Raw genomic sequence first — 25,640 nt, forward strand, 5'->3', positions numbered from 1 at the left:
CAAAATTTTAAAAAGTAAAGACGTGTTAACGTCAAGAATTGTAAAATTGCGTCCATCATATTAACTTAAAACGATTCAACATCGCTAATTTCTGTAAGTTTTTTATCAGAATGAAATCGTCCGCAGTTCCAGAACTACAATATATGCAAACTACTTTGCACTTTTTTTTCTTTTTTTAATTTGTAGATATTTTTTCCTCTTTTTTTCACTTTCAGTACGAGAAAAAAAAGAAAAAAAACTAGTTAAATAATTCTTTATTATATATTATGTGTATGTACTTTTTAAATCAGTGATACCTTTTTATGTAACTTGTGTTGAGTTAAATAATCAACAGTAGGCCTATATATTATGTATTTATGCTTATATCAGGTAATCCATACTTTAATATATATATATATATATATATATATATATATATATATATATATATATATATATATATATATATATATATATACACTTCTCATCAAAGATTTGACATTATCAAAATAATAATAAACATTACAAAAATATCTCTTGACATATATCGTTATTTTAGACTTCTATAATGTGTACATGACACGGTCACACCCATATATACTATAGAATGCATTTAAAGACAACTGAATTAGAAAAAAAACATACGGGAGAGACTATTCCCGGACCTGGCGGGCACATTGCCCAAGTATCCCAGACCCAACACGCTAACATGGCATGGTAAAAATGCAATTTTTGTTTAAAGACAACTGAATTAGAAAAAAAACATACGGGAGAGACTGAATTAGAAAAAAAACATACGGGAGAGACTATTCACGGACCTGGCTGGCACATTGCCCAAGTATCCCAGACCCAACACGCTAACATGGCATGGTAAAAATGCAATTTTTGTTTTCTAATCCAGATATAATTGTATATTTACAATTATTTTACAAATGGCCATTAAAAATAAAATGTCTTGCTCTTAAAAAATAGTTTATAAAATGTATGTATGATAATTACCAAAATATAATGACCAAAAACCGAAATTGGAACCGAAAATTAAAAATCCGAACAGTCCCATCCCTAGTTGATTAGCACGTGATCCCGAGGAAGCCCTAAAGCTTGTCCTTTCTGAAACGAAAAAACAAATCTTAAATAATCATAATAATAATACGCCACTGCGGTGAGAAATGTCATAGCGGATGTAAAGTTTCTATTTAAATTTAAAACTCTAGGAGAAAACAGACGGAAACTGTTTAATCTTATTTTTTTTTAAATTTAATACACATTCAAAAATTACTAAAACATCTCTCTCAGTTTGTGAACACTACACAGATAATCAAAGTACTAAGTTTGAGAATTATCGATTAAAACTCAAGAAGATAAGACTTTCTTTTCTTTTCTTCTTTTTTAAATCTATAAAAAAAAAGTTAGTTTTTTTTTAATATTCAAACTCTCTCTCTCTGTTAGTGAAGACTTCGGTATCCGTAAGAATACTTATAGTAACCTTCAGAAATATGCAATCAAAACTCTAGGATAAGATAGACTTTAAAAGTTTCAGTGTTAAATTTATATTTAAAATGTTTAAATTTAAAACAAATTTCAAAAAAAAAATTCTAATAGTTTGTGAAGACTGCCCGTAACTCGGAGTAAAGAAGCTCTAGCTTACTTTTTAAGAGTATTTGCCCCATTTGAACATCACATAGTGTATTGTTTCACTGCATTGTAACTTTATCCAAATGTATTATAGGTTTGTAACTTTGTAGGTTAACCAAACGTAGTGTTCATGTGTAATGTTGAAACTAGTGTCTGCCGCTTTAACGTTTACCAACCAGCCACGTGACCCCCCCCCCCCCCCCCCGCTAACCCCAACCTCTAATTACAGGGCCGTAGCTATTATTTTTCGTTGGGGGTGGGGTGGGGGGTGGGGGCAACTGAGTAGTTAACAGTCTAAAACTGCTTAAAACGGTTAAGAAGAGAATTTTCTTGAAGTTTCTGTAATGCTTTCCGGATTTACCCCCCCCCCCCCCCCCCCCCCCCACCCGCTACGGCACTGAATTAATGCTACTTACCGGTTCGTTTCAGAGTGAAAATGTCGTGGTCCGCTCCAACAACTTTGGTTTGACACCACCAGTCTGTAAAGTCATCATCCTTGACGCTCTCTATCTCGAGCGTGTAGAACTTCACCTCCGATACCTTGGCGGTCGTGAAGCGCCCACAAGATGGCCGATAGCCACGTGTACCATGCACGTCGCCGCAATTGTCGATGTATTGGGTAACGCTGCCGACGGTGACGTCAGTCTGACCACTGACCTTCACGAACATGACCTCAGCGAATAAGCCGTTCGCATTATTCACAGTGCAGACTAGCTTGACTTTCTCTTTCAGTATGGCAGTGTTGGGATCAGCAGTCAGTTCCAGCAACATCGCTGTTACAATTGTAAAACAAACATTTCGAGAGTACTGCTAAAGCATTACATGTCCCCTACAGGGCCGAAAACATTGTAGTCTTTCCTAAATTCAAGGGCTATTACTGGTGGATCAACAAAATACATTTAGGAGGCGAGGGGAGGGGGGGGGGGGGGGAGAGTTAATGACATGTGGCCTTCAGCTACAAACGTTCCCGAAAAGATTCCTCGGATTCTCTAACGTATAAAATGAAAATATATATAATACAAACATTACTCGCAAATTTTATAATTTTAAAATTTATTTATTGCTTGGGTTTTTTGGGTTTTTTTTTTTGTTTGTTTGGGTTTTTTGTTTTGTTTTTTTATTGTTTTTTTTTGGGGGGGGGGGGGGGGGGGGCTCTCCCCACTTACATCTGTCATTGGCTATAACTGTGCAAAAATGGGTAGTATCCATGAAAGTCAAACTTCAGGACATGATAAAGCTATGTATAAAAAGGAATAATTACTTCAACAGAGGATGTATTAAATTAGCAAACACATAATTTTATCACATCTCAAACTGTCAATGAAACTAATTTAAGTAATTTAATTAACTTAAGATATGTAAATAAACTTAGTAAATAATCTGCAGACAAACTTGAAGGTAAATTATGTTTGAGTAAATTGACAAGTAGTCTTCAGAAAATGAAAAACAGTAAGTCATACTCTCTTTTTTTCTTCTTTTTTTCCCCTTTGGATTGGTCTGGGGGACTTTAATTAAGAAGAGTACAAAAAGGGGGAGTTAACCATATCACTTCGAAGAGGAATAATAACATGTATCCCTAAAGGTATGACCGGCCTCGGTGGCGTCGTGGGTAGGCCATCGGTATACAGGCTGGTAGGTACTGGGTTCGGATCCCAGTCGAGGCATGGGATTTTTAATCCAGATACCGACTCCAAACCCTGAGTGAGTACTCCGCAAGGCTCAATGGGTAGGTGTAAACCACTTGCACCGACCATGGTTTGTGCTATCCTGCCTGTGTGAAGCACAAATAAAAGATCCCTTGCAGCTAATCGGAAAGAGTAGCCCATGTAGTGGCGACAGCGGGTTTCCTCTCAAAATCTGTGTGGTCCTTGACCATATGTCTGACGCCATATAACCGTAAATAAAATGTGTTGAGTGCGTCGTTAAATAAAACATTTATTTCTTTCTTTCCCTAAAGCTAATAAAAACAGACATTTCTTACAGAACTGTCGACCTATATTTTTGCTGATTTTTAAATTGACATCGTCCTGTATAGCAGCCAGAATTAACAAGTGTTAAATCTTATTATACATGAAGATCAAAAAGGATTGGTAGAGGGACGGTTCATTGAGGAAAAATATAAGAACACTATGACATTTTACATGAAGGCAAGTATAAATGAATGTCAGCGCTAATATCTGTGATATAGTTTGATATAATTCTGATATAATTCGATATCCATGAGATACTTTGAATAAACGTTGGAGTATTTTGGCTTTATTCTCTCTATTCGAAGATGGGTAGTTATGTTTTATAATAATTCTGTATCATATATATTCTACAAAATTCGGAGCATTTTAATACTGAAAGAGGTTGTAGACGAGGTTATCCTCTATCGCCAAATTTATTTATTATTTGCGTAGAAATGCTTGGAATTTTAATCCAAAATAATCCTAATATTAATGGAATTAAAATCGGCGGAGTTGAATATAAAATTGGACAATTTGCAGACGACACACAGTTACACCTGGATGGTTCTCGTAAAGTTTTGACATATGACCTGCAAGTGTGGATTTATTTAGAAATATATCATGTCTAACAATTAACAGAGATAAGACAAAAACTATTGGATTAGGTCCCCCTTGCAAACACCTTGGCAGGAATGTGCAAACAATTCAGTCTCGATTTGTGCGAATCGAATTTCAGTATTTTTGGAATAATACTAAATACAAAACTAGAAAATAATTATTTAAGTAAATACATTTGAACGAAATTTTTGGCAAATACAACCCTACTAAATTCCTGGCGTGCCAAATGCGTAACACTTGCTCTTTTCAAAATTAAATCATATTTTTATAAATTTACCAAATCTAACATCTGAATGTATCGAATTGTTTTTGCTTTTATATGGAATGATGGTCCTGACAGAATTAAAAGATCAGTTATCATTAAAAATTGTAAAGATTGTGGACTAGAAATGGCTGTAGTATCTGATTTTATTAAAAATTATAAAGATTGTGGACTAGAAATGGCTGTAGTATCTGATTTTATTAAAGCTTTAAAGGTGTCCTTGCTTAGACGCAGGGTTTCTGCCAGAAAGAAACTTTGGGGTATGGCACTATGGAGTTGAACGCAACAACAGTCAACAGTGGGAGGGAGCGTGTGGGCCTACCCCAGAAAGAAAATGGGTAGAGTTTAGGGTTAGGGTTAACAAAATCATACAGTAATGATAAAAGTCATTAATTTTGTCGAAAGGTCACTTAAAAAAAACAAAATCTGCAAAACGTTTTGTTTGTTTTTTTGTTTTTTTTTAAATGTGTATGACGCCATACCCGTTTTACCATCTGGCACAAGCCCTGGGACATTATTTTCTTAGTGACTGTAAATAGAAATAGTTTCTTGACAAATATGTTGGGAAAATTCATTTATCCAAACTTGGTTCTAATTTTTTAAGAGAACCTTAAAGAGAAGATTAAAATCCAATTTTGGATAGACGAGCTGTAAACTTGGAAAGAATTAGGACAAAATTTAAAAATTGAGACTTGTGAGCAAATAATCGATGAACTGTTATCGGATAAAAAAAAAAGTGTCTTTTATTTAACAACACCACTAGAGCACATTGATTAATTACTGATCGGCTATTGGATGTCAAACATTAAATTTGGGTAATTCTGACACATAGTAATCAGAGAACACCTGCTACATTTTTAATGTAGCAAGGGATCTTTTATATGCACTTTCCCACAGACACGAGTATCCCATAGACCGGATTGCACATACCACGGCCGTTGATATACCAGCCGTGGTGCACTGGCTGGAACGAGAGTCGATCCCAAACCGACCGCGCATCAAGCGAGCCCTTAACCACTGGGCTACGTCCCGCCCCCCCCCCCCCCCCCCCCCCCCCCCCCCCTCTCCTCTATAGCAAATGGTCCGCTTTCATAACTAAAACAAACACGTTTATACATATGAAGTTTCTGGTGGTGCAAAACAAAATAGAAAAAAGGTCCACTTTGTTCATATTCGAACACCTCCCCCAGGTCCAGATCACGCTACGCCCATTCCCTTAATTGCCATTAGATTAATTATCCTTAGATTTAGACCATTTCTCTAGGCAGAAACCTTTTAAAAAACAACAACATTACAATGATACTGATTCCACATATTGAATGATTAAAAATGACATTGTACTTTTGTTCTGGGTACCAGAGTGCCTGTTTATGGAATACTCTTCAAGAGGGGTGAAAGGACGTGACGTATTCTAACGACGTCATACATGTTCAAGTTCAAGTTCTTTATTGCGTTACGCTTTACAGCTTAATGGCATAAAAACAGTATTTAACATACAAATTAATATATACATGTATATACAATAGTGCAGTGCAATGGTGGAGAGTGACCTAAACAGGTATACAGATATAATTAAAATCGCATGTAGTATAGTATAGCAATATGGTAATATAATATACTTTAATATAAAGGTACAGAATTGTTAACTACTATTGATAATAAAGAGGCATATGTGTATTTATAATAATGTATAAATAACCATGTATAAGTAGTTATAGTGTTTATAAGAACTGGTCTCTACTCCGATTCGCCTGCAATAAATATTTTCCAAGGTTATTTATCTCCTTATTATTTTCAGAAGTTAAAAGCGGTATTAATTTGAAGACTCTATGGTGTTTAAAATAGTATTGTTTAATTAACTTAGGTCTTATGTCTACATTCACTATCATGGTATAAAGGCAATCGTGATGACGTCATATTATGTACGCCATGTAGGCCTACTTCGGAGCCTCCCACCCATCTTGATTCTTGAATAGTATTCCATTAAAACAACAACAAAACATCAAACAAATATTTTAAAAAGTACAATGGCAGACGGCGAAAAATTGCATGCTTTTTGACTTAGGAGATCTTGACAAAGTTCACCTATGTGACATGTTTATCATCTATTGTCCGAACCAAATTGTTAACAACTACCAAAAATTACTCTCTTACCTTTAATTGCCGTTAGCTTTCCTCCAAAGTTTGTCCAGACAGAAATCTTTAAAAACCCATTACAATGACACAGATTCCACATACCAGATGATAACTATGTCACGTCATAACATGTTATGATATAAAAGCAAACGTGATCACGTCATATTATTTATTATTATTATTATTATTATTATTATTTTAATGATACCACTAGAGACCATTGATTTCATATTAATTGTGTCACATACTTTGGAGGCTTTCACCCCTCTTGAAGAGTATTCCATAAACAAGCAAAATGGCAGACGGCAGAAAACTGCATGTATTTTTCCCTATGCAATCTCAGCAAAGACGATATCGGCGACATCGTTGCAGTCTCGTGTCTGGAATCTGTATATTTGTAGTGGGGTTTTTTTTTTTGCGATTTGTGACTGGACAAACTTTGGAGGAAATCTAACGGCAATTAAAGGTAGGAGAGTATTTTGTTTGTAGTTTGGTACAATTTGGTTCGGACAATAGTATGTGGATTTTGTGTCATTGTGCAGGCGCGGATACAGGATTTCTGAAAGGCGGGGGGAGGTCCAAATGTAATATTTTTTTTTTTATTATTTAAGCATTTAGAACAGTTAATATAATCACGTTTCCCCTTAAAGGTTACGGTCGGTTTTTAAAAAGTGGGGTCCGGATCCTTGGACACCCGCCCCCCCCCCCCCTTCCCCTGGGTCCGCTCCTGTTGTGTTGGGTTTTCTTGACAAAATGTGGATAACATATAATGGTAATTAAGGGCAGGAGAATAATTTATCACAGTTGTTAACGGACTTTAGTATGTAAAGAATCTGTAACTCACCTTGTTCTATGATTTTAATTTTGTTGCTGTGTATGTCAATTCCTTTTGGGCGGGGGGAGAACGTGCACCACCAGACGCTAAAATCCTCAGAGTCAAGACTCCCGATGTGCAGCGTGTACTGCTTCAGGTCTGTCGATGACTGGTATGTGCCACTGCCACATTCCGGGGAATATCGGTATTCATGCTTCGAGTACACGACATTACACCCCCACTGACCTTGATCTATAGTTCCAATGGTTGAAACAGTATTTCCGGTTTGACGTACGAAACTGACGTCACCGTACACCATATTAGCCTTGTTTAGGTCGCATCTGAACCAGTACTCTTGGTACACTCTTGAATATGCCCGCCTAGGTCGAGAATACATGCGTATTCCTAGGCCTGTTGCTAAAAATATTTTAATAATAATAATAATAAAAAAATAATAATATTTTTTTTTTTTAAATGTTTTTTTTTTTTTTTTATAATAATAATAATATATATGTGTGTGTGTGTGTGTGTGTGTGTGTGTGTGTGTGTGTACTTATGTGTGTGTGTGTGTGTGTGTGTATCCAAACAAACACAGACACATCATGGAATAATGCTGCTAATTTCCAATTACCCCAGACCTGTAAAATAAAAATCAATGTTATGGAAAAAATTTAATAAATCTGGGGAAATTCCAGACGAGGCAAGCGCCTCGACTACCTCATGCTGGCTACGCCATTGTACACTTATAATTTGTGAGACCTAAAAGGATTATACATCCTCTGTCCCAATGCGTTAAAATCTATTTATAGCCTATTCAAAACCTACATACATGTATACAATATTTAGAAATGCCTACGTCTATAGATACTAGCCAGTCCCAGGTTTGCCCACAGTTCGTGTATGTTAAGGACTGACCACGTGGTCTGTAGGCCTCACGAACATCATCGATTAACTCAACATTCTTTTTAAAGGGGCAGACCCTAGTTTTTAAACACTACGACGTATTTTTCACTATTAAAGCCGTTTTAAATAATTTAAATTAGGAGTACTTACATTTTATTATTTAGAATATTAATTTTCGTACACCTCAAGTGGTTCTGGGCATTTGTTCATAATTCTAAAAACACAGAAGTAATGGTGATCGAGACAGGCTATAGTCTATTTTTAGACGACATTTCCAGGTTTAAACATCACAAACTTCAGCTGTTCTCTAGTATATCCTTATCGAAATGTTTTGCAGGTGTGTTGATTAACTAAACTTACTGTCCATTTTCACCGGCAAAAACTAGGGTCTGAGCCTTTAGGGATGTCTCCGTAGCCTAGTGGTTATCGTGGTGGCCCTGGAACTACGGGCACTTCGGTGCCTAATGTTCGAGTTTCAGCAGTAGCATAAGCAAACGTATGTAAGGATTTTTATCTAGAGTTTGAAGCCATGGACGTTTTTGTTTTATTAGATCACGCATATATCTACAACGTGTAGGTGCGGACGTGTGCGGTAAACATGACGCTGTCCGAGACAACGTCACTGTACTTGTTGAGACCTGTACCCTCATTCCCCCCCTCCCCACCCACCACCAACCTCCGGCCTCCAAATGGTACCTACCGGTTCGTTTCAAAGTGAATATTTTGTGGTCCTCTGCTACCTCTTTGGTTTGGCACCACCAGTCGGTGAAGTCTTCTTCTTTCACAATCTCTATCTGGAGCGTGTAGACCTTGGTGGTCGAGTCCTTGGTGTTCGAGCCACGCCCACAAGATGGCAGATAGCCGCGTGTACCGTGCACGTCGCCGCACCGCTGGGAGTATTGCATGACGCTGCCGACGGTGACGTCTTTTTTACCATTGACCTTCACGAAGATGACCTCAGCAATCAAGTCGTTTGCTTGATGTACCTGGCACATAAGCTTCACTTTCTGTTTCGGTAGAGCAGTGGAGGGAACAGCAGATATGTCGATCAATAGCCCTGTAAAAATGAAAAAATAACATATTAAACATAAGTGGCATTAAAAATAACATATCAAACATAGGTGACATTAAAAATAACATATCAAACATAAGTGACATTAAAAATAGCATATCAAACAGAGTTGACATTAAAAATAACATATCAACAAGAGATGGCATTAAAATAATATGTCAAAAAGAGCTAGCATTAAAAATAACATATCAAACAGAGTTGACATTAAAAATAACATATCGGAGATGACATTAAAAATAGCATATCAAACACAGATGACATTAAAAATAGCATATGAAACAGAGGTGACATTAAAATAACATATCAAACAGAGGTGACCTTAAAAATAACATAAACAGGGGTTACATTGAAAATAACATGAAACAGAAGTGGCATTAAAAATAACATATCAAACATAGGCGGCATTAAATATAACATCAAACAGAGCTGGCATTTAAAATAGCATATCAAATAGAGGTGACAATAAAAATAACATGAAACAGAGGTGACATTAAAAACAGCATACAAATAGAGGCAACATTAAAAATAGCACCTTAAAAAGAGGTGACATTAAAAATAATAGGCTATATCAGATGTGAGGTTAAATATGTATATGTACCAGAGCAGAAGCGGATCCAGAGGGGGGTCAGGGGGATTAATGAACACTAGGCTCTGTCACTTTTATGCATATTTGCCCTACTCAGAGAGTTGTCTCAAGAATAGTGTCCCTTAAAGTTATAATTGTCAAGGGCCTACAAGTTCCCCTTTGTATCGGGTTGTTGTTGGTTTTATTGTTGGTTTTTGTTGGGGTTTTTTGGTTTTTTTTTGTGGTTTTTTCTGTGTTTTTTTGTATGTGTTGTTGCTTTTTTTTTCTTTTTTTTTTGTGGGGAGGAGTTTGTGTTTTTTTTTTTTTTGGGGGGGGGGTTTTTTTTTTTTTTTTTTGTTTTTTGTTTGGTGGCGGTGGGGGGTTTGGGGGGGGGGGGGCGGGGGACGGGGTTGTTTTTTGTAGGCTATATCTGCACTACCCGTTCCGAGAATATTGCCCTTCAATTTTTTTTTTTATCAAAGTCAAATTACAATGAAATATATGATAGTCATACTTATATACGGAGCAAGTTGATTATATGGCTTTTTCCCCCGTGTCCCCCTTTCCGTTCTCCCGCCCCCAGTCAACGCTAAAATTTACAAATTAGAGATTGAGATCTAAGAGTAACGGGTTTGAACTTCTAAATAATATTTTTTGGGTTATAAAACTCCAACAGAGGTAGTGATCGCTGTCTGAAAATGGGTAATTTTGCTATCAAGATGCCATGGGGAAACAAACAGTCATGGATTGTAATACTATGCAAAATATTGCTTAAAATAGTTTTTAAAGTATTGTTGAAAAATGGCTAATTTTGCGATTCAGATGCCAAGAAAAGCCGTTTAAAGCCATCCAGTCCAGGGCCGTACCCTGATCGAAATCCTGGGGAAGAGGGGGGGGGGGGGGGGGGGGGCACTACTTTTTATAAACAAATGAAACACTATACACATTAAACCCTGAGATGTGTATGCTATTTTTTAGAGTAAAAATAAATAAATAATAATAATAATTTAAAAAAAAAAATCTTAGGGGGCAACTGCGGATACGGAAGCATGCCCACAGACCATGCTTAACAACGACCCTGATTATTAGCCCACCCCACTTTAAAACAATGCTCCGACGGGCCTCAAAGCTCATATAATAATCTTTATTAATGCAGCTAGCGCTACTGAAAACCGCAGCTAATCATTTAGTTTACACTTCCGTTCGTACACTGTGATATATACACAGACCCATTCGTATTAACAGCAAATATTAAAACTTTTATTAAGATGCCTTTTTAACGAGCCAATGTGCCCCATTCCCACACTGTCACAGAAAAGATTAGTTTCATGTATTTTATGATGTTAGAGGGGGTTTATATAATAAATGCCCAATATTTTGTCCATATCTGGTAGAGCATGAGCATACTGGGTAAATTGTGAAAACGTTGTCACAACTTTTTATGAGCAGTATATTGAGTTTCTTCAGTGGGAAATTAAGCTGCAGGTAAAAAGCATGCAGGCTGTGGGAAAGGTAAATGTCACCTGTCTGTTCATCAGTGCATTTGCCAAGAAGGTTTCCAGCAGGCAAGTTGATTGGGAAATGGCTCTTAGGAGCCTTTTGGGTTTGAGCGTGAGCCAGAACCATGAGTTATGTGAGCTACGATAGCTATGATAGCTATGTGAGCTATAACTGGGTGTGAGGGATGACACAGATGTAACCAGCGGAACTGTAGGAGAACCATCTGCAAGAGATGTCTACAGACTAGCGTGGTGGCGGACTGTTATTAGGATATCTGCAAGAGATGTCAACAGCCAACCATCCAAGATGTGCTAGTGTCTGGTCGTCATCAAGATATTGATAGTATTCGCAATGACAGTGAATTTCAGATGAGTTTATACTGATACAAACTAAACTGGTTTAAAATGATTATTTAACTAAGGCTCGAACATTGACTAGAAGCTAGTTGGCTCAGACTGGTTTACCATGGACACCAGAATACAGTTTTTTGGGGGGTTTAATTTAAGGTTGGGGTAGTGATGTTTGGAGTGAAATCGTCATTGTGTATATTTATATTTTGTATATAAATTTGTTGAAATGTTTTGTTGTTTGACTTGTTTCTTGGACAATATGTCTTACTGATAGTCAATCTCTCGTCCATCTGTGACAATTTGGTGTCAGAAGTGGGATAGACTGTCGGTGAGATAAACGGCCAGGAGACAAGTCGTGTATATATAATATATATATATATATATATATATATATATATATATATATATATATATATATATGTATATGTAGTTAGGATTTTATGTAACCAGTATTTGATGGGATACATTTCTTTGTAGTCAGACTGTCTGGTCATAAGGTTTTCCACCTACCTCCATTGTATTTGTCAATAAGTTGAGGTAAGTTAACAATTTCTAACTGGATCGGATTGGTTGTAGTTGGATAGAAGTTAGTACTTAATTCAGGTAGGTAAACCTTTAGCCCAGTGTGTGCATTCTCTAGCCTCGTCCCAACTTTTAAAGTTAGTTTTTCCATCTGATTTGGGTATAGAGGAGTTAGGTTGATATGATAGACATGGAGTCCTTACAACATTTGAAGCAATTAGGTACTGATTTGGGTTATGAGGGTGAAGAGTTAAGAGAGTTCGTTAGATACCAACAAGAAAACGAGAGGGAAGAGCGTAGAATGAAAAGGGAGGAAGAAAGAGAGAAGGAGAGGGAGAAGTTAGAATTTGAATATAAAATGAAAGAAATGGAAATGACAAAAGAAACTAAAATGAAAGAAATGGAAATGACAAAAGAAACTAAGGAACGTGAGATTGAGAGTTTAATAGAAAAAGAAAGGTTAATTGTGAGACGTGAAGAAGCAGAGTACAAACATAAGATGGAATTATTGGAGACCCAAGCTAGACTTGGTGTAGGTATTTATGAATCTGAACATGAACGTCATAACCATTTTGAATCAAAGGGTCCAAAACTACCCTATTTTGAAGAAGGTAAGGATGACATGGATGCTTACTTGCAAAGGTTTGAACGCTATGCTAACGCTCAACAGTGGAGTAGAGATAAATGGGCTATGCATTTAAGTGCCTTATTAAAAGGGAAAGCATTAGAGGTGTACTCAAGATTACCCCCGGATCAAGCTTTTCAGTATGACGTATTAAAGACTGCTTTGTTGAGGAGATTTGATTTAACTTCAGAGGGATTCAAAAAACGGTTCCGTTCTAGTAGACCTCAGCTTGGAGAAACATTTAGTCAGTTTTCAGTTAGATTGGAAAACTATGTTAGTAGATGGCTTGAGTTGTTAAATACTGTCAAAACATTCGAAGGGCTGTTAGACCTTATTTTAAGGGAACAACTGATTCAGGTGTGTGGTCATGATCTTACATTATTCTTAAGGGAACGTGTTCCGAAATCAGTTGAGGAGATGGCAGATTTAGCTGATCAGTTTAGAGAAGCTAGAGGAGGAGATATTATTTTGGTGCTAAGTCGTACAAACATGGTGAGATCAATATGCAAAGATCATTCAACAGATTTTCAGTGCAGAGCTAATTTATCATCAGGGCAACCCAATTTGAAGGGAAATGGAAATAGAGGGGGAAAACATGGTAATCAACCAATGAGAACTAGTGTTCGCTGCTTTTTGTGTAATAAACCAGGTCACTATGCTCAAGATTGTTTCAGCAAAAATTCCCCAAAGTCTGCATTTGTTGAGGCTGCAGGTAATGAGTATCAGAGAGGTGCAGGGCAAGTGCCATTTGCAGATCCAAGGTATCAACAAACGGGTTTTAGAGGAAGAGGATATAGCCACGGAAAAGGAAGGGGTCAAGGTCAAAATGTCCTTGCATGTGATAGACGTATTGATGGTACAAGATACAGCGAACCGACATTGAGCTCAGCTTGTAATCAACAGGATACAAATCCACACAGAATGCCAGTACTTGGAGGTAAGATTGGTACTCAGCATGTGTCTGTTTTGAGGGACACTGGTTGCAGTGGAGTTGTCATTAGGAGGAGTTTAGTACCTGATGACCAGTTTAGCGGTAAGATTCAAATTTGTCTTTTAGCGGATGGTACAGAAGTAGAAGCTCCTATAGCAGAGTTGTCTATTGACACACCTTTTTTCACTGGTAAAGTACAGGCTTGGTGTATGAACAATCCAGTATTTGATGTAATACTAGGTAACATTTCAGGAGTAAGACCACCAGATGATCCTGATCCTAACTGGCAAGCTCGTATACAGGCTGTTCAAACGAGGGCACAAATGGTGAAAGAAGCTAAGCCGTATCAGAAATTAAGAGTTCCAGAAGCTTTACAGATTGAAGCAACTCCTGCAGAAATACAGCAAGCCCAACAAGAGGATCAAAGTTTAAGGAAATGCAGGGAATTTGTACAGGCAGGAGCAGAAAAAATAACCAAAGGTGGAGGTAAAGTGTCTTTTACAACATGGAAGGGAATGTTGTATAGGGTATTTCAAGCACCAAAGAGAACTGGAGGACAAAGGTCCACGCAATTAGTCGTTCCTAAGCAGCTAAGGAATACAGTTCTTGGGATAGCACATGAATCACTGATGGCAGGTCATTTTTCTACACAGAAAACAAAGGAGCGTGTATTGGCAGAATTTTGGTGGCCAGGTATTCAGTCAGAGATAGCTCGGTTTTGTCGTTCATGTGATATTTGCCAGAGGACAGTTCCAAAAGGTAAGATAATACGAGCACCTTTAGGAGATATGCCACTCATAGAAATACCTTTTCAACGAATTGCAGTGGACCTGGTCGGTCCATTAGAACCTGTCACTGACAGGAAAAACAGGTATATTCTCACAGTTGTCGATTATGCTACGAGGTACCCAGAGGCAGTTGCATTACCTGGCATCGATACCGAGAGAGTTGCTGAGGCACTGGTGGACATCTTTAGTAGAGTTGGTGTACCTAGAAAAATGCTTACTGACATGGGTTCTCAGTTTACATCTGAACTAATGGCAGAGGTGAGTAGACTTTTATCGATTCGCCAGCTTACCACCATTCCCTACCATCCAATATGCAATGGACTGGTGGAGAAGTTCAATGGAACACTGAAGTCGATGCTCAAGAAAATTTGCTCAGAACATCCAAAGGACTGGGATAAGTATATGAATGCACTGCTGTTTGCATATCGAGAGGTTCCTCAGGAAAGTTTGGGTTTTTCTCCTTTTGAACTACTTTATGGTCGCAGTGTACGAGGTCCTATGGCAATTTTGAAAGAACTTTGGACAAAAGAGGTTCCAGACCCTGATGTTAAAACTACCTACAGGTATGTGTTTGAGTGTATGAGAGACTTAACAAAACTTGTCAACTAGCTCATATCAACTTGAGAAAAGCATCACAGAGATATCGTAAGTACTACAACAGAAGGACTAGAGACAGACAGCTAAAGGTTGGTGACAAAGCTTTGGTACTCCTTCCTACCAGTAACAATAAATTACTGATGTAATGGAAAGGTCCATTTGTAATTACTGAAAAGGTAGGTACTTTGGATTACAGAGTAGATATTAATGGAAAGAGCAAACTGTTTCATATCAATCTTTTGAAGTCTTACTTTGAAAGAACTGGTGTTCAAGGTGCAGATGCAGGTGTGCTTTCCATTGTCAATGTAGCAGTCATTGATTTGGATATGGAGGATACTGAATCAGAGATGATGTCGAATAATATTCCATCATATCCTGACCCGATGCAAACAGAAAATGTTAATGATGTTAAGGTAAGTGCGGAACTGTTAGATGATCAACGTCAGGAGATTAACCAGGTTTTAAAGCACTTCTCTGACACGTTGACAGATGTTCCAGGTTACACAGATCTAATACATCATGATATCAAGCTTACTTCAAACGAACCGGTAAGAATTAAGCAATATCCTATGCCATTTAGTATGAAGGATGCAGTAAAGGAGGAAATAGCAAAAATTGCTACAGATGGGTATAATTGAGAGGTCAGAATCACCCTATTGTTCACCTATAGTCATGGTAAAGAAAAAGGATGGCACAAACAGATTTTGTGTTGATTTCCGCCATCTGAACAAAATAACCTTGTTTGATGCAGAGCCAATGCCAAATGCTGAGGAAATGTTTTCGAAGTTGTCAGGGTACAGGTTTTTTTCAAAACTTGATTTATGTAAAGGTTATTGGCAGCTTCCAATCAAAGAGGATTGTCGGGATAAAACAGCATTTTCTACAGCACAAGGTTTGTTTCAGTTTAGAGTATTACCATTTGGCTTGGTGACAGCGCCAGCAGTATTCAGTAGATTGATGAGGAAATTGTTAGATGGAATTGAGAATGTGGATAACTTCATTGATGACATCTTGATTTTCACTATGACATGGAAAGAGCATTTATCAGTTCTGGAGAAAGTGTTTAAACGACTCCAGGAAGCAAATCTCACAGCAAAACCATCTAAGTGTTACATAGGATTTCACAACTTGGAATGTTTGGGTCATTTGATTGGTCAAGATAGATTACGGCCACTTCCAGACAAGGTCAGAGCTATTAAAGAGGCAGCGCGACCCAAAACAAAGAAACAGGTGAAATCATTTTTAGGTATGGATGGATTCTACAGGAAGTTCATTCCGAATTTCTCTATGATTGCTGTTCCACTTACTGACCTAACGAGGAAAGGAAATCCAAACCATGTGGGTTGGACAGAAGCCCATGAACATGCATTTCAGTCACTGAAGAAAGCAATGATTTGCAGTCCTATTCTAAAACTTCCTGATCTTGAGAGACCATTTATTCTGAGGACTGATGCTTCGGATCGAGGAGTTGGTGCTATATTGTTGCAGGAGGAGAATGGGGGAAAACTTCCAGTGGCTTATGCAAGTAGGAAATTGTTACCCCGTGAACAGTCTTATGCTACTATTGAGAAGGAATGTTTAGCTTTGGTGTGGGGTGTCCAAAAGATGCAGAGGTATCTTTATGGCAAGTCATTTGTCGTGGAAACTGATCATCATCCCCTAACATACTTAAACAAGGCTAAAATGGCTAATGCTAGGTTGATGAGATGGGCATTACTGCTGCAACCCTAAAGAATTCGCATAGAAGCAATCAAAGGGAAGGAGAATGTTGGAGCAGATTATCTAAGTAGATTAGAATCAGATTAGAATGCCAGTTGTGTTGATTTCAAAGAACTATACAATATATAGACATATTGAGGATGTAGTGTTTTAGATGTTATATATGATCTTAATGTGGTATGGTATTTGATAGTGAATGTATGTAGAGTTTGAGGGAAGTAGTGTATTATGTTGAATTTTAAGGTTTCTTAATCTTTGCTGTAAAAAAAATAAAATATATATATATATTATTTTTTCCCTAAGGGGAAGGGTATTGTCACAGAAAAGATTAGTTTCATGTATTTTATGATGTTAGAGGGGGTTTATATAATAAATGCCCAATATTTTGTCCATATCTGGTAGAGCATGAGCATACTGGGTAAATTGTGAAAACGTTGTCATAACTTTTTATGAGCAGTATATTGAGTTTCTTCAGTGGGAAATTAAGCTGCAGGTAAAAAGCATGCAGGCTGTGGGAAAGGTAAATGTCACCTGTCTGTTCATCAGTGCATTTGCCAAGAAGGTTTCCAGCAGGCAAGTTGATTGGGAAATGGCTCTTAGGAGCCTTTTGGGTTTGAGCGTGAGCCAGAACCATGAGTTATGTGAGCTACGATAGCTATGATAGCTATGTGAGCTATAACTGGGTGTGAGGGATGACACAGATGTAACCAGCGGAACTGTAGGAGAACCATCTGCAAGAGATGTCTACAGACTAGCGTGGTGGCGGACTGTTATTAGGATATCTGCAAGAGATGTCAACAGCCAACCATCCAAGATGTGCTAGTGTCTGGTCGTCATCAAGATATTGATAGTATTCGCAATGACAGTGAATTTCAGATGAGTTTATACTGATACAAACTGAACTGGTTTAAAATGATTATTTAACTAAGGCTCGAACATTGACTAGAAGCTAGTTGGCTCAGACTGGTTTACCATGGACACCAGAATACAGTTTTTTGGGGGGTTTAATTTAAGGTTGGGGTAGTGATGTTTGGAGTGAAATCGTCATTGTGTATATTTATATTTTGTATATAAATTTGTTGAAATGTTTTGTTGTTTGACTTGTTTCTTGGACAATATGTCTTACTGATAGTCAATCTCTCGTCCATCTGTGACACACACCCCCACTAAAAATATGTCCTAGGTCCGCCCATGCCTCTGTTTATTGACCGTCATTGAGGGTAATATCAGGTTTTATGGCAATCTAATTAAAATTAGCTCCACTATTACATGTGGATCTAACAGCAGCCAGTTGGAGCTCATGTCCACCAATCAAAACCTTACTTGCAGAATCATGCCAATGACTTGAAAATAATTTGAAAATATTCCGAATTATCCTGAGGGTATACGATATGTTTCATGTGAATTACGAATGCCTTATTTAGACCAGTAGAACTAATTTTAATCAGATTGCTAACAACACTGCGTAGTTTCCAATGTTCAGGTAACCTTTCGTCTGTAAATAATAATTTAAATATTGACCAATCACACTTCGCCTTTTATAACGTTATTTGGGATGATACAAATTCTAAAAATATCGGGCGAGTCTATTTTAGTGGCCGCAGTACAGCGAACGAAACCAATACGTACGGAATGGGTTATCAGTCTTCAATTTTACATTAAAAATTATTTATTTATTTATAAAAAAAACCCCAACTAAATCAGTCTTCAGTTTTACATTACAAATTATTTATTTTATAAAATAAAACATGTTTTAAGGCATTCGTAATTCACACGAAACATGTCGTATACCCTCAGGATAATTCGGAATGTTTTCAAATTATTTTTAAATCACTGGCATGATTCTGCAAGTAAGGTTTTGATTGGTGGACATGAACTCCAACTGGCTGCTGTTAGATCCACATGTAATAGTGGAGCTAATTTTAATTAGATTGGTTTTATGGACCTAAGAAATTGATACTCGGTTCAAGGGTCAGTATCAATTTTTATATTTACACACTTTTACACTATTATAAAGCAAATGTAAAGCAAAATATCTGAAAAGTGTGGGGCACATGCCCCCCCCCCCCCCCCCCCCCCCCCCCCCCCCCCCCCCCATATCCTACGCCATTGATAATGACGTCCATAAGACTCGTACATTCCTGTTTTATTTATCAGAATCTAAATACGCCAATGTTTATAATTTCTCGCAATGTGTTTTAACTGACCATATTTAGTGACGTCACATGATCCTATTAGGAAATAACCACATGGAGTTTTTAGTTTTGCGGATGTTATTTTCTATTTGATCCCGCAAATGTCATTTTTGACCGAAGACGTTAGCCTGATGTTAAAAATTAAACATTTGCGGACATCGCATAGACAATAAAACGTGCAAATATAAAAGCTCCATAGGTTATGTCCACTGTAAACTGACTCGAATTTTTTTTTTTTTTTAATTTTTAATTATTATTTTTATATATATATATTTTTTTTTTTTTTTTTTTTTTACCGAACTAACTGTATATTTGGTATTTTTTAAAAAACAACAACACCTGGCTACAATGTAACTGTAGACCCCTGAACTGTCAACTTGGCCTGTTCCAACTGCTAATGACGTCACTTTCGTATGACGTCATTAGCTTTCCTGGGCGAGACGTAGCCCAGTGGTAACGCGCTCATTTGATGCGCGGTCGGTTTGGGATCGATCCCCGTCGGTGGGCCAAATTGGGCTATTTCTCGCTTCAGCCAGTGCACCACGACTGGTACATCAAAGGCCGTGGTATGTGCTACCCTGTCTATGGGATGGTGCATATAAAAGATCCCTTGCTGCCAATCGAAAAGAGTAGTCTATGAAGTGGCGACAGCGGGTTTCCTCCTTCAATTTCTGTGTGGTCCTTAACCATGTCTCACGTCATATAACCGTAAATAAAATGTGTTGAGTGCGTCGTTAAATAAAACATTTCCTTCATTAGCTTTCCAGGTGATATTTTCATTTTATCCCGGAAAAAGAATGTAATTAACCAATCACAATGCAGAACACACTCGCCATCAGTTTACACTGACGTTGCATAACACGCAAAGGCAAACATTAAATTACGGACTCTATGACCTGCACGAGTGTCAAAATCATATTAATAACAAAGTAAAGAAAACAAAACGTGTAGGAAATGAAGGGCACCAAGGCTAACCTAAAAGACACAAAGGCTACGTTCATACATGTTCAAAGGGCACCAAGGCAGTCTTTTTTTAGGAAGTCAATTTAACCAGAAAAAAACTTGTATCTTTAATTCTGTTAAATTGGTCATTCATCAATAAATCAAAGTAGTGTAGTGGTGTTATTAAACAAAACAATATATATATATATTTTTGTGGTGTCCTTAAAGACAACTTTGGTGGAGAGAGATTATGACGTATTTGGGCTCCTTGAACAAACACTGCTGCTGTTCTATCTCATTACAGCAGGTAATGGATCAAAGTCCACTGGTTTCGGACCATCTGAGCAGATGGAGTATGACTGAAAGAAAATTATATTTGAATGGCTGGACAGTAATGTTAAAGTCTTAACATTAAAGAAATAAAATAAAATAATCTATAATAAAAGTAGATATGTTAATTTTATCTATTAGTTTGTGAAGGTATCTCCAGAGAATCACTGTAGAATACAGGTACTAAGTCTCAGAATTAACCAATCAAGATTTCTATTTCAATTTTACAATCTCATTAATTAAAAAAAACACACGTTTTTACAAGTTTAGACTACCAAGAGAATATGTGTATTACGTTTCAGAACAATACAATCAAAGCTTTAGGAAAAGGGATGAAATGTTCAGTGTTAAATTATTTGAAATATAAATAATTAAATAAATAAATGTTCAAACCAAATCATTTAGTTTTTAAAAAATTTAATCTTTATATTATTTTTGTTGTAAATTCTATGTTTAACAATGATAAAAAACATCCACCCTAATTTCAACTTTTTCTCCAACAAACATAATTGTAATAACAAGATTAACCAAATGACCCATTTAATTATAGAATAAAAAATGTGGAGGGAAATCCCATTCTGTCATGTGACCGTATCCACAAAAACGTAAATATTGTCGGAGGACACCATGGCCTATTTTCTTAAGTATGTTTTCAGCATTTATGGATTATCTTTAATGTGTGTGTGTGTGTGTGTGTGTGTGTGTGTGTGTGTGTGCGTGCGTGCGTGTGTGTGTGTGTTAAATAGAGGTTGAGGGGTGTGTGTGCGTGGGGGGGGGGGGGGGCAGCAGCGATGGTTTTTATACACCCCCACCCCACTTTTTGGCACCTTCTTACACCGTGCCCTGGATCCAATCACTGGCGTTGTTAGAGACTGGACCCAGACTAGACATGCCTGGACGTTGAATGGATATGAGCATAACTAATTTGTTTGAAATTGGAATCATTAACACGTGCTCTCATTAGATACCACGGTAATTGGTGACACACGAGATCGCATGACATTACGGTAACGTGTGTGGCGATTAAACAGCTTTTATTACAAACTGCTAAATACTGTAGGCCTAGAGGAAAATGTATCGTATTATCGTAACTCCGGTCATCTCATACATTGTTGGTTTATTTTCCAAAAACAACAACGTGCGATCTCAACAAAACAATCAAGGATTTCTCGATACCACATGCACAGGCTACAAGTCATCGCGTTTTTTCCGCATTCAAAGGTGAAGGTCATTTGAAGAAGACGTGGTACAATTTTCGTTGTTAGCTACCGCTTAGGCCTAGTACCCAGAATTTGTTAATATACACGGGTGAAGCCTGTAGGAAGATACCAAAAAGTGTGGTGGGTGGGCACACAGACACAAGTATAAAATTAATATATAAACCATTGATGCTGCTACAAAGTACCCCCTTTCCCGCTTCCTACGCCAGTGATGTATTGTATAGGCCTATCAACAGCTGAGCATGGGTAATAATTAAATAAACGGAATATTCAAGAATAACCACAAACATTAAACAGTTCATATTTATTTCAGTGTTTCAGTTAACTGGGAATAAATTAATTTTGGTGATTTTAGCATGGGTCCGTTCAATAGGCTAATAAACATTAAAACTATAAGTCCGTCCCACAGGGAACGCCTTTTTTATTACTTTGAAATTTACTACAAGTTATTCATTTCTAAGCCGATTGATTTGTAAATTGCACACACAATTAGTATCGTTTTGTTATTTCCAATACACGTTTACTTTTCTTGTTACGTCAAACAAAACTAAAATTAATAGCAAAAAACCTTTTTTATAGAATGATGGGACAGACTTTTTTTTAAAATAATTTCAACAGCCCCAAGTTAAGCCAGCAAACGTCTGTCTAACGTGGATTCTTTTTCGGCTATTTACGGGGTTTTTTCGTAAATGTACGACGTTAAAACTTTCGGCAATTTACGGTGTTTTTTTTTTTCCCGTAACGCTGTACGTTTCAACCGTAATTTATCATTTGTTACGTTCGATGTGCAATTATAATACATGACCAAGAAACTGTATACAAACACTACTGAGGAACATCGAATTCGTGCATGCTTAATGTTTTAAAATAAAAGTTAGGGTTATACATAATACAAGTTTAAAAAAAAAAAAAACATACACAAAAGGGGCACCACGGCAGGTAATTAAAAGGGCACGGTTATTCATAGCCGTAAAGTAACTGGTATTTTTGAGGCATCACGGCAAAGGCACAAGGCAGTACGGCAAATGCCGTGGAACCGTCGTGAATTTCGAAGCCTGATACATTTATACTGAACAGTTACCGATTACCTGCAAATGCAATATTTATTTTTAACATAAACTCCAGGGAATGCCGAATACTGCGTTTCTAAATTTGCGATATATTCCTTTACAAAATTTGACGAGTACTGACCTTGTCTCTGTCGTATTTGCGGAATTAAGGTGTTATATTTTTGTCAAAGGACTGCGAAGCGTTTTGTCACAATTGTTTGGTTATTTACATTAAAATTAGCAATTGACGTTGCATTACGTTACCTACTCATTAATTGGTTAGCCTGTTTTCTCTTCGTTGTTTCTATTGGTTAAATCTTCCAGGGCAATATCACTTTTGATCGGAACGGTGGGACAGACTGAGGGCAACCTCCTTGTTTACGGGAGGTCATGTGACTAGCTTTCGACCAATAATAATGCAGATATATTCTCATTATGTAATAAAAAATTATAATATCATACATGGGTGGGATTAGGTCTACATATATAATCTATCAAACTCAATCTGATTGGAATAAGCTGTACTGCTCAACCAGGTAATAAGTATTAACACGTGGAGCTACTTTTAATCAGATTGTGTCAAACTAAGATGGGATTAGTCCAGGGCGCACATTAAGTCAATATTTTTCTTAATGTCCAGGGCGAGTTGCTTCCCTCTATTTAGCAAATTTAAAATGGCCTGCAAATGTCTTATGTTGTCGTTAGAAGATTTATTTTTGTTAATAATGATGCTAGTACTTTAGTGGGGACTTAGTGAGTACAGTAGATTATACATTGTTGGTTTGTGTGTCCACGTATTGCACTATTTCGGTTGAGAAACGGTTGAAACATGGTGCCACAAGTCTTGAATACCAGCTATATATAGGACATGTCACAATATTCGGACGTATAAAGAATCACACTTTCTACGTTCCTTCGGACTATCAAAGATGGGATTAAAAATAATGTATGTAGAATCTACAACTTACGTAGTTCCCTCACATTAATCTTGTCGCTGTCCATGTAAATTCCTTTGGGGCGGAGGTAGAACGAACACCACCAGGTGGTAAAATCCTCAGAGGAGAGAGAAATAAGATCCAGGGTATAGAACTTGTTTCTGCTCGACATATCGATTGTTCCTTCACCACAGCGCGGGATATACTTATCGGGGTCTTTCTGATTCGAGATGTAACACCACCTTGTCCCCTGCTTTATAGTCGCCATGGTCTCAATATGTCCTCCGCTTCGACGTAAGAAACTGAGGTCACCGTATTCCATGTCAGACTTAATGCTGTATATGGCACACTTGAAATTGTATGCTTGGTTCACCTTTGCATATCTCCGTTCAGCAGCCATGTACAATGTTGGGCCTGATAAATAAAGAATTTAATTGATTGATAAATTAAGACTATGTGTAAATTAAAGTACGTGTGTTACATGTTACAATGTAATTGAATACATCATGCTAGAAAATCGGCAAAAGTTCAGGTCGCACGATGTGACCAAAGCAATGTATTTAGGTACAGACTTCTCAGCACATTTTTAAACCACGGCTTATTTGATGTGTAACATGATGCATGGTTAATTTGTCACTTGGACAAGACAGAGAGAGAGAGAGAGAGAGAGAGAGAGAGAGAGAGAGAGAGAGAGAGAGAGAGAGAGAGAGAGAGAGAGAGAGAGAGAGAGAGAGAGATTGATTAATTACTTCTCAGCTCGTTACGGGAATATACTAGAACATGTAATAAGTAGGCTATTCCTCAATTGATTTCATCACGGTACCGATAAGTACAATGTTACAAACACTGTTTCCATACAAAGGTCGACGAAAACTGGGTATTTTTAAGTCAAACAAACAGAGGAAAGAAAGAAACAAAGAAAAGAAAGTAAAAAACCTACTTGCAAATGCATGAGATGTTATAAAACGAACTGCAAAGATGACACACAACTTGAAGGAAGCCATACCTGTAATATTAAGAAATAAAATAATAAAAATAAAAATAATAATAATAATAATGAGGGTGATGATGATGATGATGATGATGATGGTGATGATGATAATGGTGATGATGATGGTGTTGATGACGATGGTGATAGAATCGTTTTTATAAAACAAACATATAATATTATATATTCGCCTCAAGATATGTCACTATGCAATGACAGTCCAGGCACGCCGGAAAGTAAGTAGACGTTAAGGGAGGGGAGGGGGTCTGTCTGAGATCGAGGACGCAAAGTAACATTTTTATGGGGGTTGGTAGTATGCTCTCCCGTAAAATTTTGAAAACTAGATGTTACAAATGCAATTTCCTGCATTCTACAAGTCAAATTCATGTTTGCCGTAAGATTTATCTTGTAAACACTATAGTTACTGTAGTTAGGCCCGTACGCAGGAATTTATATGGGGGATGCGTAATCGACGGCCTAAAGGGCCGGACTTGCTAGGGAGGTCCGGGGCCATGCCCCCTCCCCCCCCCCCCCCTTTTTTTAAAATCTAGAATGCAGGAGATGCATTTTCCTGCATTCTGGGAAGTAAATTTGAAATGTTACTTTGACTAAAAATATGTTTTACACATCCACGGAGGGACCTTGCACACACACACACACACACACACACACACACACACACACACACACACACACACACACACACACACACACACACACCCTGCGTACCGGCCTGCTGTAGTAGGCCTAGTACGCTACCTATTATACGATAAAATGATATAGGGGGCCTATCTATGATTTCTCTATGTTGTAAACACTATAGTTACTGTAGTAGAACGCTACCTATTATACGATAAAATGATATATCTATGATTCTTCTCTATGTTGTAAACACTATATTTACTGTAGCATTCGACATACCTCTGACACACATTGAATGGTCCTTTGACATTTTCCTAGCCGGAAACGTTACCATTTAAACGTCAACCATCCTTTGACGTGACGTCATACGGGTC

At 37.4% G+C, this 25,640-nt stretch overlaps 1 protein-coding gene across 1 annotated transcript; it reads right to left on the reverse strand.

Annotated features, from left to right (window-relative positions):
* Positions 1-773: 773 nt before the first annotated feature.
* LOC121386602 lies at positions 774-25,640 on the reverse strand. Its single transcript, XM_041517555.1, has 7 exons — positions 25,546-25,640; positions 24,577-24,642; positions 23,670-24,050; positions 8,997-9,353; positions 7,424-7,810; positions 2,031-2,387; positions 774-1,089 (listed from the first exon to the last, which is right to left on the reverse strand). The coding sequence occupies exons 1-7, from the start codon at positions 25,598-25,600 to the stop codon at positions 953-955; spliced, it is 1,740 nt and encodes a 579-aa protein (XP_041373489.1). The 5' UTR covers positions 25,601-25,640; the 3' UTR covers positions 774-952.

The sequence above is a fragment of the Gigantopelta aegis genome, chromosome 12 (assembly GCF_016097555.1).
Source record: "Gigantopelta aegis isolate Gae_Host chromosome 12, Gae_host_genome, whole genome shotgun sequence".
Taxonomy (NCBI): Eukaryota; Metazoa; Mollusca; class Gastropoda; order Neomphalida; family Peltospiridae; genus Gigantopelta; species Gigantopelta aegis.

Bases quoted from the DNA above. Each gene is read 5' to 3' on its own strand.
- LOC121386602 (XM_041517555.1), bottom strand. From the start codon at position 25,600: ATGGTAACGTTTCCGGCTAGGAAAATGTCAAAGGACCATTCAATGTGT. The intron at 9,354-23,669 runs GTAAGTTGTAGA...TCATTTTTACAG, and splicing joins GATTAATGTGAGGGAACTAC to GGCTATTGATCGACATATCT. The intron at 1,090-2,030 runs GTAAGTAGCATT...TTTTCGTTTCAG, and splicing joins TTTCACTCTGAAACGAACCG to AAAGGACAAGCTTTAGGGCT.